The 18,013-nt window shown below is 39.4% G+C and overlaps 2 protein-coding genes across 4 annotated transcripts in view; one reads left to right on the plus strand and one right to left on the minus strand.

Moving 5' to 3' along the window:
- The window catches only part of LOC309616027 (uncharacterized protein), a 75,814-nt gene that overhangs the window by 45,253 nt on the left and 12,548 nt on the right, over positions 1 to 18,013 (plus strand). The window lies entirely within an intron of this gene.
- The window catches only part of CCDC168 (coiled-coil domain containing 168), a 40,845-nt gene that overhangs the window by 17,065 nt on the left and 5,767 nt on the right, over positions 1 to 18,013 (minus strand). The window contains exon 4 of the mRNA XM_082365768.1: positions 1 to 14,419. This exon is cut by the window's left edge and continues 17,065 nt beyond it. Coding sequence (XP_082221894.1) covers positions 1 to 14,419 — 14,419 coding nt within the window. The remainder of the gene's footprint in view (positions 14,420 to 18,013) is intronic.

The raw sequence follows: 18,013 nt of genomic DNA on the forward strand, positions 1-18,013 counted from the left end.
CTGTGAACTTGGTGATTTCTTTTTCTCCAAAGGTAGGACTTTTGCCATTTTTACTCTCCCCTCTTCTTCCTGCATTATATGTTCTTTGGCTTTTTTTACATTGTTTGAGTTATCACCATAAACAGACTTTTTATGTGCTATGTTTCCTGTATCTGATGAACCCTGGAGTTTTGGTTGTAGAAAAGAGGATCTTGTTTTTCTTAGCATGATTGCTTCTCCTTTCCTTCTTGTGTCCACTTCACAGTAAGGCGGAGAAGAGATGGAAACACAAGATTTTCTCTGAATCCCAACTCGTTCATCTTTATCTTCCTGCATCTTTTCCTCTTTTTTTTTGATGTTCAACTGTAATTCCCGTGCAATTGGAGACTGGTTCGCCTCCCAAGCTATTCTTTTGGGATTCCTTTTCTCTTCCAAAGCCATTTCCACTTTATCTTCATTTTCCTGTGACATATATTTTGATCTTTCTATGCTGCTTAAAATATCATCAGTTGGCTCCTCACATATTATCACTGCATCTGACAATTCCTGGAGGGTCAATGGTGGAAGGCAGAACCCTGATACTCCTCGCATGTATGCCTCTTCTTTCACTGCAGGACCCCATTCCAGGTGAGGTGAAGACAGAATGGAAACATAGGGCTTATTCTGAACTACAACTAGATCACTCTTATCTTCCTGCATCATTTTCTCTTGTTCTTTATTGTTCCACTGTGGTTCGTTTCCATGCAGTGTATGTGTAAAAAGTTTCTTCTTTCTTTTAAAAGGGGCACATTTGCAGCCCCTTATATCTTTCATATATACTATATTGTCTCCATCTTCCTTCTTTTTCTGGGGCAAACGTTGTTTTGATTCTATTATGTTGCTTAAACTGTCTCTATTAATTGACTCTGCAAATGATGTTTTCCTGATATTTGATGATGCCTGGAGGTTTAGTGGTGGAAGGCAGTTCCATGGTGTTCCTGACTTATCTCTTCCTCCTTTTGTTCTTGAAATCAAATTAGGATGTGATAGAGATGGTAAGGAAGTAAACAGGTTTGTCAGTTTCACACCTGATTTACCTTTACCTATCTGCACATTGCTCTCTTGTTTTATAATGTTCAACAGCCCTGGCAATTCCTTTTCATTGAGTATATGTGACAGTGATGATTTCTTTGCTTTCAGGATAACGTTGGGATCCATTATTCCTTTCATATTGACTTTTCTTCTTTCCTTCTCCTTTTTCTGTGATATAGGTTGTTTTATTCTTTTTACATTATTTGAGATAATCTCATCAATTGTCTTCTTATTCAATTTGAGGTAAGGTAAAGAAGGGATGCACTCATATATATTTGTCAAAACCAAAGCAGGTTTGACCTTTCTATGTTTTATATTTACCATTTTCTCTTTTATGCTCCACTGCAGTTCTGGTCTATTGCCTGGGCTACCACCGTCACTGGTATTAAATATATTTGAAAATACCAATTTCTCCAAAGTTCTTTGGGGGTGTATTATGCCTTTCTTAACTCCTTGCTTTAAGTCATCCTTCTGTCTTTTATTTTCAGGCAAAAGAGGCATATGGATAGAAAGAGAATGTGAAAATAATCCAGGTAGACATACCTCTTTTTGCACCTTTTTTTGATACGCTTTACGTAATTGCACATTCTTTCTAACTCTTAGCTTGGGGGAGCTAACATCTGATATTGAATCAGTTACCTGCGCCCCATCCAGTGATTTCTCTCCTTTCGGCAATGAGACATTCTGATATTTTACAGTTTTAGTGAATGATTCTAAAGGTGGCCTTGTATTTTGTTTTGTTGTTTGCCTTGGAGGAATCGAGGGTACAGTCCATTCCAGGCCATACTCACATCCGGTATTTAGTTGATCTTTAGAAATCAAGTCTAATCCTTTTGTCCTGCTTGACACACTACCTACTTCCGATAATGCTTCCTTTGCCAGAGGTGTTAAATGTGGCAGCAGCCAGAGATCATTTTGAGGGTAAGATGTATGCTCCAGAAGATTCTCAGAGGGAGTCAGCAAGTGCTGCTGGCTTTGTTCTATACTGGGTAAGTTTTGTCTTTCTTCACTTTTTTGAAAATATCCAACAATAACACCCATTCCTTTGAATGCTTTCTTAGCCTGTGGAGGTGAATATTCACAGTTCATCCTATTTGTGCCATCTAGTTTTACTTCTTGCACTGGGGTATCAGTTTGACATAGACCTACTTGGGAGTGAGACGCAGACTTTCGAAGAGCCTCATAAGTACATTTCTCTTGCTGGTCTCCCTTTCCTGTAATAAGTGAACCAATTCCTTCTGCACTTGGAGTGTAATCCACTGTGCTAACTACTTCTTCCGATGCCTTCTTTTCACACAGCATCTTACTTTGAAATATATCTCTCGAAGAGTCAGAAGCAAGATTTGGACAAATATGTTGTATACATTCTGGTTGCTCTTCTCGTCCTGCAATAGGCAAGCCAATTCCTTCTGTATTTGAAGTGTGGTACGTTGGACTATCGACTTCCTTTAATGCTTTCATTACCCTTAGCAATTTAATCTGAAGTATATCCATCAAAGAATGAGAAACAGATGTTAGAAGAGCCTTGCATGTATTTTCTTGTTGATGTTCTTTTCTTCCTCCAATATGCAAATTAATTCCTTCTGAGCATGGAGGTTGATCCACTGGAATATCTGCTTTGTTTGATGCTTTCTCTACCACTGGGCTCAAAACTGTTGGACTGATTCCTCTGGCTGAGACTTCTTTCTTTCGCTTTCCAATATGGAGTTGATGCAATATGCAAGAGGAAACTGATTCCAGAAGATTTTCTTCCTTCTGGTTAGAACTATTTTGTTGCTTTGCCCACTGTTTTTTAGAAAACTTTATTTTCTGTCCATTTGATTTTGACAGAATATCTGTTAATTTTGGTTTCTCTTTTCTCCATGGATTTACATTTGAAACGATAGGCATGTTAACATTTTCTTTCCCTGTTGTATTTCTTGCCCCTTTTACATGAAGAGGCTCCTCACTGGGGCAAGATAACGAATCCAGAATTCGTTCAGGAGCGTGATCTGGTTTCACTTCTCCTTTCTGCACTGCAGACATATATTGCTGGGCCTCTACATTTGTACAAAGAAATGTCTGTCCTTTTGAACCTTGTAAGATATCAGTTTCTCTTAATCCTTCTCTTCCCAATAGATGTGAAATATTTTTTCTGTCAATGTACGTACCTTCCTCAGAGACCTTTCTTGTATTTTCCAAATGAGGAGTTTCCATAATGGGATACAAAGTATGCTCCAGGTGTGTCCTTGAAATACTTCCTTGTTTCAGCAGTTTCTGCTCCTTGCACGTCTTCTGTTGAGAAGCATCCAACTCTGGAAGAAACATATTCTGTCCTTTTGAACTTAAGGAAATGTCCGTTTTCTTGGATACTTCTCTCCACTGTAGAGTTGGAAATGGATGTTGGGCCATGTCTCCATCTCCCTCCTTTACTCCTGGTGTGATAAGGAATTTGTGTTTTGTGTGTAATCTAATTCTTGAGATGTCAAACGTAGTGCAGTTGGTTTCCCTCTTTTGTGAATGTCGATCAGGATATACTTGTCTTTTCAAATCTACTGTGAATTTGACATCGTCAGGCTCCTTCTTCAGTGGCTGGCTCATCACGAATCGGTATTTACATTGTGGGAGAACGTCTGGTGAAGCAATTTGGTACTTTTCTTCTTGCTCTCTAATATATTGTTTCAGTGTTTTAATATTTCTTGATTTAGCACTCTTAGCAATGGACTGTGAAAATGCTATTTGTCTTCTGTTTAGCGCTTTCTCCAGCTTTGGCTCTGGAGGAATGTGTGTCAGCCTTTGTGCCTTGCCTTTCTCCCTTTCTGCTTCCATCAACGCTTGAATTTGAGGTGGAATAGACCCAGAGTCACAAATAGTTTTCAGGACTAACTCTACCTCAGCTTTACCTTGCTGGAACCCCGGCTTCTGTTTCTTGATGTTACACCTCGTTTCCTTTTCGTTGCTTTGGGTTCCATAACCTGTTGTGTTACACATCAGGGAAACAAGTGGTTTCTTTGCCTTCAATTTTACCTGTTCAGTGTGCGTAGTGTTTTTCACACCTGCTGCTTTTGCATTAGCTTTATGTTTTATGATTTTAGGATATTTAGGATTGTAAGCATAAGCAGAATTCTGGATGGTTCCTGAGACACATGGTTCTTGCTGTCTCGTTTGTAGAAACTCAAATGGCTGGGTATTTTGTGGAGGTGTTCCAAACAAAACCTGTTGTTCATACTCTTCTTCCTCTGTAACTTTTGCTTTGTTCAGGGCATTTCTCTTTTCAGAAGATTCTTCATAGTTACCCCAGGTACTAGGTGACTGCTCCATTTTTATGTGCGGTGGAATAGACGTAGAAGCATCTGTAGATTTTAGGTCTGCATTTAACACAGTTTTCTCTCTCTCTATGTCCATCCGCTGTTCCTGTTCCTGTTCCTTATTAATGCTTAAAGCAGCATGACCTGTGGCATTAACTGATTGTAAAATTACTCGGCTTTCAACTGGCGACTCCATGTGTGTTGGTTGTACAGGACTAAACCTTGATACTCTGTCTATCTCTGTTTTGGATCTGCTTTGCCTTTTAACGTCAGAGGTATCCAATGCGAAGTAAATGGCATTTGTAAATATAACAGCCACATTTTTACCTTGCCAAATCTCGTTCATTTTGGTTTTTAAATTGGATCTAAGTTTTGTCCTCTGCTTTGTGGCAAACTGCCTATTGATTTCAAGTATCTGTGAAATGAGTGGCTCCTTTTTCTTCAGAGCTAAACATCTGGGATTCAGTATGATTTTCTCTTGTACTGTGTTTATTTGGCTTTCAGAGTCAGATAAAACAGGAGTGAATAAATCTAAAGGCCCCAAGAGAGTTGTGGCTAAGTTTTCCTCCAACTCTGCCTTTTTCTCTGTAATAAGACCACCCAGATTTTTGTGACGTGTTCTGTCATTATACAGAGTGTCCCTCGCTGCTGTATCGAATGAGAGTTGGTCAATCACTAACTTGGGCGTTGGAATCTTGGTTCCCTCAGTGGTGAGGAGTAATGTCTCTCTCACACTTTCATTCCATTGCCTCTCTCTTATCTTGTACTTAACTTTGTGGGGGTTTTTTCTATGGCTTCCTGTAAGACACCTTGTGCTATTAAGCACCTGTAAAATTGATGGTTTCTCTGCCTCCAGAATTACCTGCTTGGGACTCGTTGTATTTTTCTTGTCTGCAACCTCTAATGTGTAACTCTGGCTTTTGGGTTCAGACGAATCAAGGCTGGAGAAATCTAAAGGCTTTAAGACAGTTCTTACTAAGTCACTTTGATTCCATGTCTTTTTCTTAGAAATAGGACGATCCCATTTCCTCCTCGGATTTCCATCCCAGAGACCATCACATTGTATGGAACCAGTCTCTGATTTTCTAGCTTTTGGAAATGGGGTCTTTAGACCTACCATATATTGTATTCCCTCTTGAGTATGAAGACTTTTCTTCAATGTTTGTACTCGAATAAAATTCATCACGTTTCTAGAAACAGGCTCTAAAATAGTTTCTCTAATGTGTTCTTCTTGCCTCATATTTTGCATGGCACAAGACAAATTCCAAGTCCTTCTGCCTTCTGAACTATTCAGTTTAGATTTTGGTTTGCAAGGGCCAAGATTTTTCATATGATGGGAACTGAAATGGAAGTGTTGACTATAGTGCAGAATTGATTCTGCTAACATTTCTGGGATGTTTTCCTCTTCCTTTTTATGTGGCACATTCATTTTACCTGTGTTGCTGGATCTGCTTTGTGTATCAGCCAAATTGGCCTCCCATGCTTCCCCATCACTTGGTGATTTCTCTAGCTCTGGATAGGTATGGTTGTATATTTTCACTCTTGGTCGATCCGTCCCTGTTTTTGGTGTGCTATCAATTTCAATATCTATTTTGTTATCAGTTGAAACAGGTGTGGGAGATAAAAACGCATCACCTATACCTCTATTTTGTTGCATGTCCTTTATCATAGACTTTAAATGGCCTTCCTCTTCCTTTCTACAGTACAGATGACCATCCTTAGTGATATGAAGCACCTGTGAAAAAAGAGGCTTCTTTGCCTTCGTTGTTATACATTTGGGACCCATAAGATCTTTCCTTCCTGGAAATTTTAATGCCTTTTTCTGCCTTTTAGATTCAGGTAAAACAGACATCATGGATATTGTTAGTAAATCTCTTGGCAACTCTTTATGTTTCTTGGCAATACGACCACCCACTTTCCTTCTAGAGCTTTCATTATATGGATCTCCAAGCACTGAGATCCCTGACTTGGGAGGTGGGATATTTTGATCAACTGTGTATTTTGTTATTTTTTGAGTTTTTATGTCTTCCTCTTCTCCTTCAAGTTGTAGGGAAGCTGCACTGGGAACATCCAGCTTCCTTGTGGGGCTCTGATCAGACGTAGTCCTATACACTGTCTCATCAATTAAAAGACCATCAAACATTGCTTTCCCTCTTTTTAGACGTGAACTCTTTTCACTTATTCTATGCAGTATGTCTGTTTGTGGTAGGATATTCTTTTTCAGCTCTTCAGTTTGAAATGGAATTATCAGAGGAGAACAAATAAACTCCAACATATTTTCCAAAGCTAGTGCTTGTTGCCACGCTTCTCGCTCTGTAATAAGCATATTTTGATCTTTTCTACTTCCGGTCCTATTCAGGAATTGTAGACCTGCTTCGAATAAAACTTCCTTGCCCTTTTTTTCTTTTTCATTTTGCGATCTTGATTCTGATGTGCTGCTTGAGATGCTCCATTTATTAGAGGTATATTTACACACTCTTTTCCCTTCCTCTTGTTTTAACTGTATAATATTGACTTTTTTGCTTAATGGGTCTTTCTTTGCTTTCAGTATTTTGTGTGTTTTGATGGCAGGTAAAACAGGTGTAGGTGAAAAAAAGGTATTCATAAATATATTTGACATACTTTGAGATATTTCTTTGGCCATGTCATCCAAGGTGTAGACCTGTTCCTTTCCATGGCTGGGGGCACCAGACCTAGTGATATTAGTTGTCTTTAAAATCGATGCCATCTGGGCTTTCCCAGTTCTAGACTTAGGGGTTAGTGCTGCATTTCTCAACCTTTTAATTTTAGGTGACGCTGGCATGTAGATACCAAAAGACTTCAGGGTTCTCACTCGTAAATCCTTTGGTAACCCTATTTTTTCCTCTGGAAGAGAACTAGCAAGTTCCTTTGCAGGGCCTCTTTCAGATAGGGTATCAGTCGGTGCTTTGACAATTAAAGGTTCACTAAGTGATTTCCCTGTCATTGGAGATAAAATCTTTGGACTCTGTGGTTTTGTTCTTTTTGGTAGCTTCTCAAATGGAAGTGAATTCAAAATAGAGCAAGACACAGAATGCAATACACTTTGTGTGAAAAGTGTGTGTTGCTGCAGCTCCTGAGCTATGGTAAGCGATTCTGGGATTTTTTTCCTTGCTGAATACTTCCATTTTAGATCTGATTTCACAAAGCGAGGTTCCTTCATGTTAGGAGCATGGATAGTGAGGTGTTGGGAATTCCATGGCGCTGCTTCTCCACCGAGGTCTTTGACTTCCTTCCTGACATTTGAGGCCCTGCCCTTCTCGCCCGTGGAATAGGGACACGAGGCTCTTTCTCCATCTGGGCACTGCCCTTGGTGTTGCAGCTCATGACTGAACCTCATCTTCCACGGCATGTCCATCTCTACTTTACTTCTGTTATGCACTTTCATGTCCAGTGAAACCGCCATGGGAGAGGAAAAGGCATTCAGGATGACAGCTGCCACAGACTGACCTTGTTTCCTCATGGTTTTGAAGTTGCATTCCAATTGCCTACCACGGCTTGGTGCACCACGTTTTGTGACGCTAAACGTCTTTGAAATCGGTGTCTTCTTTGCCTTCAAAGTTACACATTTGGGACTCATTTTATTTCTCCTGTCTGTAAGTTTTGAGTTGTTTCTCTTTCTTTTCGACACAGGTAAAGCAAGTGTGGATAAATCCAAAACCTCCGGAATTGCTGCTGGTAATTCTTGGGCTACTCCTTCCTTTCTCTCTGCAGTAAGATCTTCCAGTACCCCAGAGTATTTTATCTGAATTAAAAAGTCAACAATCTGTGATTTCAGGGTTTTTGGAGGTAGGGCTTTTAGACAACCATTCCCAGGGATATTAAATATCTGTGAAATTGGTGCCTTCCTTGTCTTCATAATAACACATCTGGGACTCATTTTACTTTTTAAGGCTCTACATGTAAGTGTCTTTCTCTGCCTCTTAGATTCAAATAGATCAGGTGTGGAGGCATACAAAGACCCCAGGACAGTTGCTTGTAGATCTTCTTTAAACTCTGTCTTTTCCTCTTTACCATGATCGTACAGGTCCCCCGTACATCTCCCATTACTTGGGACATCGCATTTCATTGTATCAATTAAAACTCGACCAATTAGTGATTCCTTTGACTTTAGAAAGGGAAGGGTTGAACTCGCTGACCACACCGTGCCATTTAGTGTCTGCTGGCTTCTCTTTGGCTCCTCTGCCTGGGTTGGATCTGGAAGCTGCGTTTGTCGTGGGACGTCTTGTTCTGTAACAAACAGAATTTTCCCACGTCCTTTGTTTCCCCATTTGTGAAGGTCAAGCTCCTTCCTCTGGCCTGAACAGAAGACGAAATGCTGGCTGTGCTGTGGAATTATCTTTAACAACATCTCCTGTTCACCTTCTTCTTCCTCTTCATCTTGAAGATTGGTTTCTTTGGTGTCACCTGGAGTAATATTACCTTCATGTGGTGATATCTCTCGCTTTACTTGTTTAGAACTGAGTCTTTTTTCTCCTAACAACATGTTTTTTTCCCTTTCTCTCTTGCTATACCTATTAACAGCAGGTATAATAGACGTGAGGGAGTACCTGTCGTCTGCCATTTTTTCACCTTCATCCACCTCTTTAATTTTGGTTGTTAAGTTATATCCCAATTCTTTTCTATGATTTGGGCTAGCACCACCCTTGATATTGAACATGTTTGAAATTGATGGTTTCTTTGCTTTTAAAATTCCACATTTGGGCTTCATTAAGATTTTCAAGTCTGAATACTGTTTGAAGTTTCTCTTGCTTTTGGATATAGATAAAGAAGCCAGGCAGAAATCTAAAGTCACTGTCTCTTTCTTTTCAATACCATCAGCTTGTTCCTTTTGATGGTTTGCATCAGATGGAACACCACATTCTCTTGCAGAAAATATGTGTTCATCAATCTTTGCTTCTCCTGACATTGGAGGTGAAAACCTAGCATAGCTCTCTAGCTTTCTAAGTTGAAACTGATCCAATGTAGGGCATGAAGCAGAGCTTAAAATAATCTGTGCAAAATGTGTTTGTGGTTGTACCTGAATATTTATACTTCCTGGTTGTTTCAGTTCCTCATGTGATTTGACAAGGTCATGATTCTTCTTCTGATATATATTGAATATGAGGCCTTGGCTAGTCTCTGGAGCTGGTAAATCTTGTTCCCCTGCCTTCTCCTCCCCATCTTTCACACTGTTAGATAAACTACTCATATTGATAGAATCTGGGCAACATATTTTTCTTCCATTTGGCGATTTCCCTTGCACTAGCTGCATATGACTAAGTCTTGTTACCGTTTGCATATCTGTCTCCACATTTAATCCAATACTCATTTTGATGTTGGGCAAAGTAGGCACCTTGAAGTGAATGATATCCAAAAATACATCTGCTATATGTTTATTTTGCTGTGGATTCTTCATCTTTGTTTTTAAATTGCATTGCAGCGCCTTGCTCTGCCTGCCATTAAGCATATGCAAAATTGATGGCTTTTGTTCTCTCATAGTTCTATACCTACGACTCACTGTTTTTTGCTTCCTTGCTAATTTTAATATGTTTTTCTTTCTTTTAGATTTAGAAACAAAGGGGTCAACAGAATCAGAAAACCGTGGGAAGGTCACTTGCAAATTTTCTGGTAACTCTGAATTTTTCCCCACAAAATAAGAATCTAGTTCCCTTTTAAGGTTTCCACCAGATGGTAAGCCACACTCTGTTGTAGTGTTCAAAAGTTTATCAAGTGATGAGTTCCCTGCTTCGGGAGCTGGAATCTCCAGACCCGTAGGGGCTGTTATGTCATCTTCTGGTTTGTTGATCTTCTGGAGTTCCTTAGCTTCTCGAGGACCCATCTGGAGGCCAGTCTGCAAAGCAATTTGTGTAAAGCATGTTCGGTGCTGTATATCTTGTTCCTGTGTTAAACGGTCCAGTGCTGGGTCTGGTTCGGCAAGGTGGGTCTCTTTCCCTTGATACCCATTGATCCAGAGGCACTGGGTATGCTGCGGAGCAGTTACCAGCAACGTTTTTTGCTCCTCTTCCTCTCCATCTTGTACTTTTCCTTCTCTGTCATAGAATGCACTACTCTTATCAAAGAAATCAACATACTGTGGTCTCCCCTCATGTGCTAGTCCCTGGAGCTTTACCTGAGCATGGCAGAAGCTGTTTGTCTCTCCTTGTAACCTGCTGTACACAGGAGAGTAAAGGGTGTTTAGAAATTCATAAGCCAGCCCATTAGCTTTGTTGATCTTTTCAAACTTGGCCTTAAAGTCAGATTCCAGTTTCTTTCTATGACCTGTGATATTACATATTTGTGAAATTGATGGCTTCAATGCTTTCATGTGTACAGACTTGGACTTCACTCTGCTTTCTAGGTGTGAGAATCTTACTCTATTTTTCTTCACTTTAGAATGAGATAAAACAGGCATGTGGCAATTAAAAGTCTCTGGGAAAATTGCTGGTAAATCTTTGGGTAATTCTGCCTTTGTTTCTGCAAAAGAATAAACCATTTCCCTTGTATCACTTCCATAATCTGGAACATCACTTTCTCTTGTTGTTAAAGGGTCTCCAATCAGTGATTTTTCTGATGCTGGAGGAGGCATCTCAGAATGTGCAGTGCATCTTAAATCTGTTTGTGTGGTCAGGCTTTTCTTCATATTCTCAGCATGAAATGGATCTGTTATGGCCGAGTAAACAGACTCCATCATGATTTCTGCAAATGTGCTTGGTTGTTGCATTTCTTTCTTTGTTTTAAGCTCTTTCTCTGGATATGCATCCAATCTGAGGTTCCAGCGATCCTCAAGGACTGCTTCTGGTGAAGCTTCTTTTTCCCCACTCACTTCATCTTGCAATTTAGCTGCTTCTGGTGTGTCTCCAGAGTCACTTCCTTTAGTAATGGTATCTGAACACTTTTCTTCTCTTTCAACTTCTGATATCTCTTGTTTTAGCTTGGTATGACTGTGATTCTCTGCATTTAATCTGCTGTGTGTTATAATATAAGGCAAAATAGACACATGAGGGTCAATAACATTCAGAAGCATATCTGCCACAGTTTCATCTTGCAGTATTTGTTTAATCATGATTTTGAAATCATCTCTCAATCTTCTTCTACGATGTATTGGTGGCGTCTTTACTTTCGTAATTACACGGTTGAGACAGCATACATTTTTGGTTTCTGGTAATTTTTTTCTGATTCTCTGCCTTTTCTCACTTGATAAAGGAAGCATACGCCTATGGAGAGACCCCAGGGCAGCTTCAGGTAAAACTCTTTTTAAGTCTTCCTTTTCTTCTGTAATTTGATCATCCAGGGGCCTTCCGGGGCTTCCACACAATGGGACACCATGTTCTGTTGTTTCAGTTAAAACTGGCAAGCTCTGTGACACTGTAAGAGGATGCACTGGATCTGCAGTTTCCCTGCCTGTAGGTCTGTCTGTGCTTTGCTTCACCTTCTCAACTTGAAATGGATCCATTGTGGGGCATGGACCAGTGCCCACAATCGTTTCTGTAGAAAGAGTGTGTGGTTGTACCTCTAGCTCTTCATTTTGAGTTGTTCTACTTTCTGAACAGCTCTGTCCTATTTCAAATTTGACGTACTTGGGCTTCTGCTTTAGTTGTAGACTGAACCTGAAACCTAGTGTTAGCTGTGGATCTGCTTCTTGCAGAGCCTGTTGTTCTTCCTCTCTGTCATGTTCTTGTGGTTTTTTAAATATACATCTCTTCTCAATGTATTCTGCACTCCATGTTTTTTTGTCATCTGGTAATTCATCTTGCTTTACCGCTGAATGACTAAGCCCTATTCTTGATGTATCTGTCTTGGTTTTTAATCCACTCTGCATTTCCATATGAGGTGGTTCAGAAAGGGCAGTGTGAGTGGCATCGTGAAATGCATCAGATATTCTTTCATCTTGCCTATTTTTTATGCTGCTTCTAGTGTTGCATTCGAGTTCCTCACTTTCACTCAGGTCACCATCTTCTGTAACATTAACTATTAATGGTTTCTTTTCCTTCTCAATTACACCTTCTGGACTCTCTTGAATTTCTACACCTGCTGACTGTTCACTGCTTTTATGCTTTTTGGTTCCTAGTGAAATGAGCAAATTGACATCTGAAGACTCCAGAACAATTTCAAGAAAATCTTCTTTTTCATGGGTATTTCCCTTTGGAAAGCACCTTTGCATTTCTGACGTACTAGTTGGTAACTTCTCTCCACTTGTAAGTAGAAGATGTGAATTCTCTGTACTTTTTAGGTCCTCGCATGTTTTCATTCTTCTGTCTGACTCCATTTTGGGAGAGGAATCAAATTTCTGCAAAGGTGCTGATATAGCTTCTTCTAAAGGTGTCTCATGCTTTGCAATATGCAGGTCAGATGTTTTTTCACTATTTGGGGCACAAAACTCTGTAATGTCCATTTCCTTTGCTTGTAAAATTGGGTCTTTAAGAGACTCTTTATTCTTCCAGTTTGTTTCTATTAATGAAGAACAAGGTGCTTTTTGTTGATAAATATTGACCATGAAAGACTCTTCTAGCTGAGGTGGAATTTTTGGTGAAATGTTTTTTAGTTCTTTATTGTCTCTGCCATGATGCTTTTCGTTTTTAGTACTCCCTGAGGTTCCTCTTTTCTCAACAGGCCCTGCATAGTTGACTTTCTCTGCATACAGTGACTTATTTTGCTTCAGCAGAAAATGCCTACATCCTGTTAAACCTGGCATAAATTTCGCTAGTCTTTTCCTGGAATACTTCCTAATATAAGGAGGAACAAGCTTGAAAGCATAAATAAGACGCAATGCTAAACCTGATATACCTTTTCTTTGATGTAACTCTTTCTTCTTAGTTTTATAACTGTGTCTTAACTTGCCATATTCTGAAGTGTGACATACTGTGATTTGAAATACCCATGAAGTTGGTGTTTTCTTTGACTTTTGAGGTAGAACTTTGAGACTAAATTTACTTTTACTGTGTAATGTTTTTCTTCTGTTTTTCTGCCTGGTCATGGTAGATGAAAGAGGCACTGAGCCATATGCAGGATACTGGTTTAATTCTGAGCTAGCAATTTGTTTCTGGCCCTTTGTCTTTACACTCTTTAGTTGTGGCATCACTTTAGCAACTGAATTTGGGCTTAGAGTTAAAACTAGATGTCTGGCATTATTAAAAATATTATTTTGCCCTGGGATTGAATATTGAATCTTGTTTGAATCTTCAAACCAAACAGAATATTGGGCCTCTTCTGAGTGTTTTGTATCAGACTCTAGGTCCTTGATTGAATCTTGAGTCTCAACAGAATATGGGACTTGGACCAAATGTTGGCTCCTGTCCCTATCTTGGGTCTGGAAGGAGTCTTGTGTGCTGCTGGAAAGTGGTTTCCTCATCAAATCTTGAGGCAGAGCAACGTATCTGGCCTTGATATCAGGCTGGCTATTGATTGATACCTGGTTGTTAACAAGTTGTTGGGCTTGACTAGTAAATTGGGCTTCAGAAAAATCTTGATTCGGAAGAGCACTTTGTCCCGGAAAAGAATCTTGTGCTTCGGCAGAAATGTCCCTTCTAACAGAATGTTGATTCTGAATCAAGGGCTCTTGAGACCTTGAGTACAGATAGGGAGTTTTACTCTCTAAAGTAGCTTTGGATTTTAAAGGAATTTGATTTCTCACATTTTCTTCCAGAAGTCTGACTTGGTCTCTAGAAAGTAATAAATGGGCAGGAGGGCATGGTGCCACATCTATATCTTCACTTTCTATAATGATTCTAGAAATTCTTGAAAAGTTAAAGTCAGAAGAAAACATCAAATTTTTATTTTCGTTGTCTTTCATTATGGAAAATAATTTCTTAGAAGAAAACTGTATTGTTTCATGTTCGTTTTCAGGACACCCTCTGCACCTTGGAAAATTTCCCTGTACTTCTGAATGAAACAGTGACAAAGACGAGCTAGTACCATCTGAAGATGGCTCATGACTTTCACTAAAGTGACTTAGGCGATATTTACTTTCACTGGTACTTGCCCGTGTTGGTTCATCTGGCAGTGAAACTCTGTCTCCAAAGTTACCTTCATTTCCTTCAGATGTAAGTGATGAAGTAATTGTTCTTTCTGAAAAGTCATCAACTCTGAAATATAAGAAAGCAGTGTGTAAATCAACTGTCACTGAGGACCTATTTTCTACAGGAACTCTCTTCTAGATTTAAGGAAGCCCAATAGAGTCTATAAAAACATAGCTCAGTATAGAGATAAATTGGAAAGTCATTGTCCACATTACACACTAATTCATTACCTAGTGTCATTCATTTAATAAATCAATCCACTGACAAAGTGAAGTAAATTATTTTCATATCTAGGAGAATGAGGGATTCTTCCTCAAAAACCTGTCCAAAAGTCTACTTTTGACTGTCTATTTTGACAGTCAAAGTTGCAGGTTAAGATTATATCCTTTTAAAAGGAATATCAGTTTGTTTCTGTTCTGTGTAGGAAAGTTTTGACAAGAGTAAAAATATCCTTATGGAACTTTAAGAGGTACCACAGAAGAATGTCCAATACCATAAACTATAGCTTTCTATAAGTAAGTCCAGATTATTTTAACAGCTGTTTGTTTTTGATCAAGAGAAAAGCCTACATTTTAGGGTACTGCTTCTCAACATACTTTTGGGCTGAAATAACAATCATGGATGTGGATTCTCCAATATCCTTTCTACCTCAAATGATTAGGCTTGGTCTAACAATGCTCAGACCAGCAGCATCAGCGTCACTTGGGAAATGAGCAGAAATGCAAAATCTCAGGCCCCACCCTAGACCTACTGAATCAGACACCTGGGGATGGGGCCCAGAAATCTGAGTTTTAACAAGCTCTCCAGGTGATTCTGATGCACCTTAAGTTTTGTTTAATGGTAAGGCAGCCTAAAGTCATCAACTGAAACTCATATAGGCTAAGTCAGAAATTCTGGTAGCTGTTTGTTCAGGGAACATAGATTATCTTGTACTTTACTGGAAGAATGACCCTACTTTTAAATAATGCTTCATCATAAACAATGAAGATAATATATAAAATCATCAAAATATACCCCATCACAAAAATCATTTTTTCTAAATGCTTTTTTATACAGGAAAATCTCATTGATTTGGATTCTGCTAATTAGAATTTGAAGTAGTTTCGGCTAAACTACTGATTGCCGTTTTTCATAGAGAACACAAAATTATTAGGTGACTATTTAAAATACGTTAAATACTTTTTCAACTTCTCTCAACTGTTAAGAGAATTTATTAACATCTAATATACAGGCTGTATACACATCTTTGTTACCAACTGTGATGGTTAATTTTATGTGTCAACTTGACTGGGCTGAGCGATGCCCAGAAAGCCAGTAAAACACTCTTTCTGAGTGTCTGTGAGGATGTTTCCGGAGGAGATTAGCATTTGAATCAGTAGACTGAGTAAAGAAGATATGCCCTCACCAACTGGGTGGGCATCATCCAATCCATTAAGGGCCTGAATAGAACAAAAAGACGGAGGAAGAGCAAACTCTCCCTCTCTCTTCTTGGGACGTCCATCTTCTCCTGCCCTCAGACATCAGAGCCCCTGGTTCTTGGGCCTCTGGACTCTGAGACTTACACCAGTGCTGCACACCCCCTCCCCACAGGGCTTCTGCCTTGGACTGAATTATATCACTTGCTTTCTTTGTTCTCCAGCTTTTAGATGGCACACCATGGGACTTCTCAGCCTCCATAACCATGTGACCCAATTCCTATAAATCTCCTTTTATATTTATCTATCTATCTATTAATCTATCTTCCAATGGTTCTATTTCTCTGGAGAACCCTAATACACCTACCCATTATCTTTAGTATCATGTCCTTACTACTAGAGCAAAATTGGGAGTTGCAGTAATGATCATGGATGTGGACTCTTCAACATTCATTCTACCCCAAATGATTAGGCTAAATCTAACATGGTAATTAGATTAGGAATGGGCATGAACTAATCCCAGCATAAGACAAAGATTTTTTAACAACTTCTGGGAAAAGTTGCCTTGTTCCCAGGAAAGACAGAGAAAAAAATGGCCTCTTACTTCCTCTGGACATTGCTGGTCTGATTTTGAAACTCTTGTGGCCATCTTTCTGTTCACCTTAAGGTAAAACCAACATGAGGAAAGGCAGAGGGAGAGTTACAGGACCTTAATGAAGTTGTTGAGCCACTGTATCAACCAATTTTGAAGCAAATCCTACCTCAGGATTTCCTATTATATGATTATCATAAATTCTCTTCTTGGTATGCCAGTTTGAATCGTGGTTTTCTGTTACTTGAGAATTAAAATATTCTAATTGATACAGGCAGGATGCATAAGCATTCTAGGGAATCCAGGTGACCCTAACAAGTTATAGCAGTGTCCAGACATAATTAGGATAAAATTTCCTCAGGACAGGAGTATTATTCACTTAGGAAAGTGAACAGTGAAAATATGAGACATAAACAGAATTAGTTTTTTGCACATTTCAGGGAAAATATAGAAAAAAGCTGAAATGCAAGACCAATATTTCAACAATTTAATATTATGATTTTAAACATAATAAAATAATGCTAGATGTATGTTGAACCAACCTTGCATTCTTGAGGATAATCCCACTTGGTCAGAGTATATAATCCTTTTAATATGCTGCTGAACTTGGTTTGCTAGTATTTTGTTGAGGGTTCTACATCTATATTCATAAGGGATATTGGTCTGATACCTAACTTGTATACCTTATATAACTATTTGTCTTTCCTGCTCTGGAGAGCTTCCAGACCACATATTCTCCTGGGTATCCTTCTAACTCACTGGTAGCTCTTCGTCAGTCTTCTTTGCTGGTTCCTCCTCTTCTTCCTGCCCTCTTTGAAGCGCCCCAGGGCTCAGCCCCTGCTCCTCTTATCTTCTCACAGTCCCTTTGTAATCTCACCCTCTCTGTGGCTTTTAATACTGCCTATGTGCCAAGAACCCCCAAACTCACTGTCTCTATCAGACATCTCTCCCAGACTACTTACTATCTCTACTGGATGCCCAATCAATCTAAGACTCAACGGTTGCAAAACAAAATTCCTCATCTCCCCATCAGAACCTGCTCCACCCACAGCTGTCATCATCTCAGTTGATGACAACTGCACCTTTCCTACTTGCTCAGGTAAAAATCTTGGAGTCATCTTTGCCTCCTTTCTCTCACATCCACACACCCCACTGATTCTACTTTTTGAAGTATATCCTAACCACTTCTTGCCATCTCCACTGCTACCACCCTGGTTTAAGTTACTTTTATCTCTCACTTGGATTACTTGCAAAAGCCTGCCGTCTGCTTAGACCCTTGACCCAGTATAGTCTACTCTCAACACCGCAGGCAGAATAATCCTTTAAAAATATAAGACAGAACATATCATTCTCCCATATAAAACTCTACAATGATCCCCTGTTGTCACTCAGAGTAAAAGCCACTATCTTTAAGATGGCCTGCAGGGTCCAACCATGATCTGGTCATCTATTCTCCAACCTCTCTAATACTCTTCTACCATTTCTGTTTGGTTAACTCCCCATCCCTTCAAGGCTTTAGTTAAATCCCACCACATATGTTGCACCTACCTCTCTTCTCCTACTTCTGGCACCCTGATTCCTCTTACCCTACACTATCTTTTGTTTTACCGTATCACATATAATTATCACCACCTCCCATATAATTTATTTATC

This window comes from Balaenoptera borealis (genome assembly GCF_965194805.1).
Source record: "Balaenoptera borealis genome assembly, chromosome: 18".
Classification (NCBI taxonomy): domain Eukaryota; kingdom Metazoa; phylum Chordata; class Mammalia; order Artiodactyla; family Balaenopteridae; genus Balaenoptera; species Balaenoptera borealis.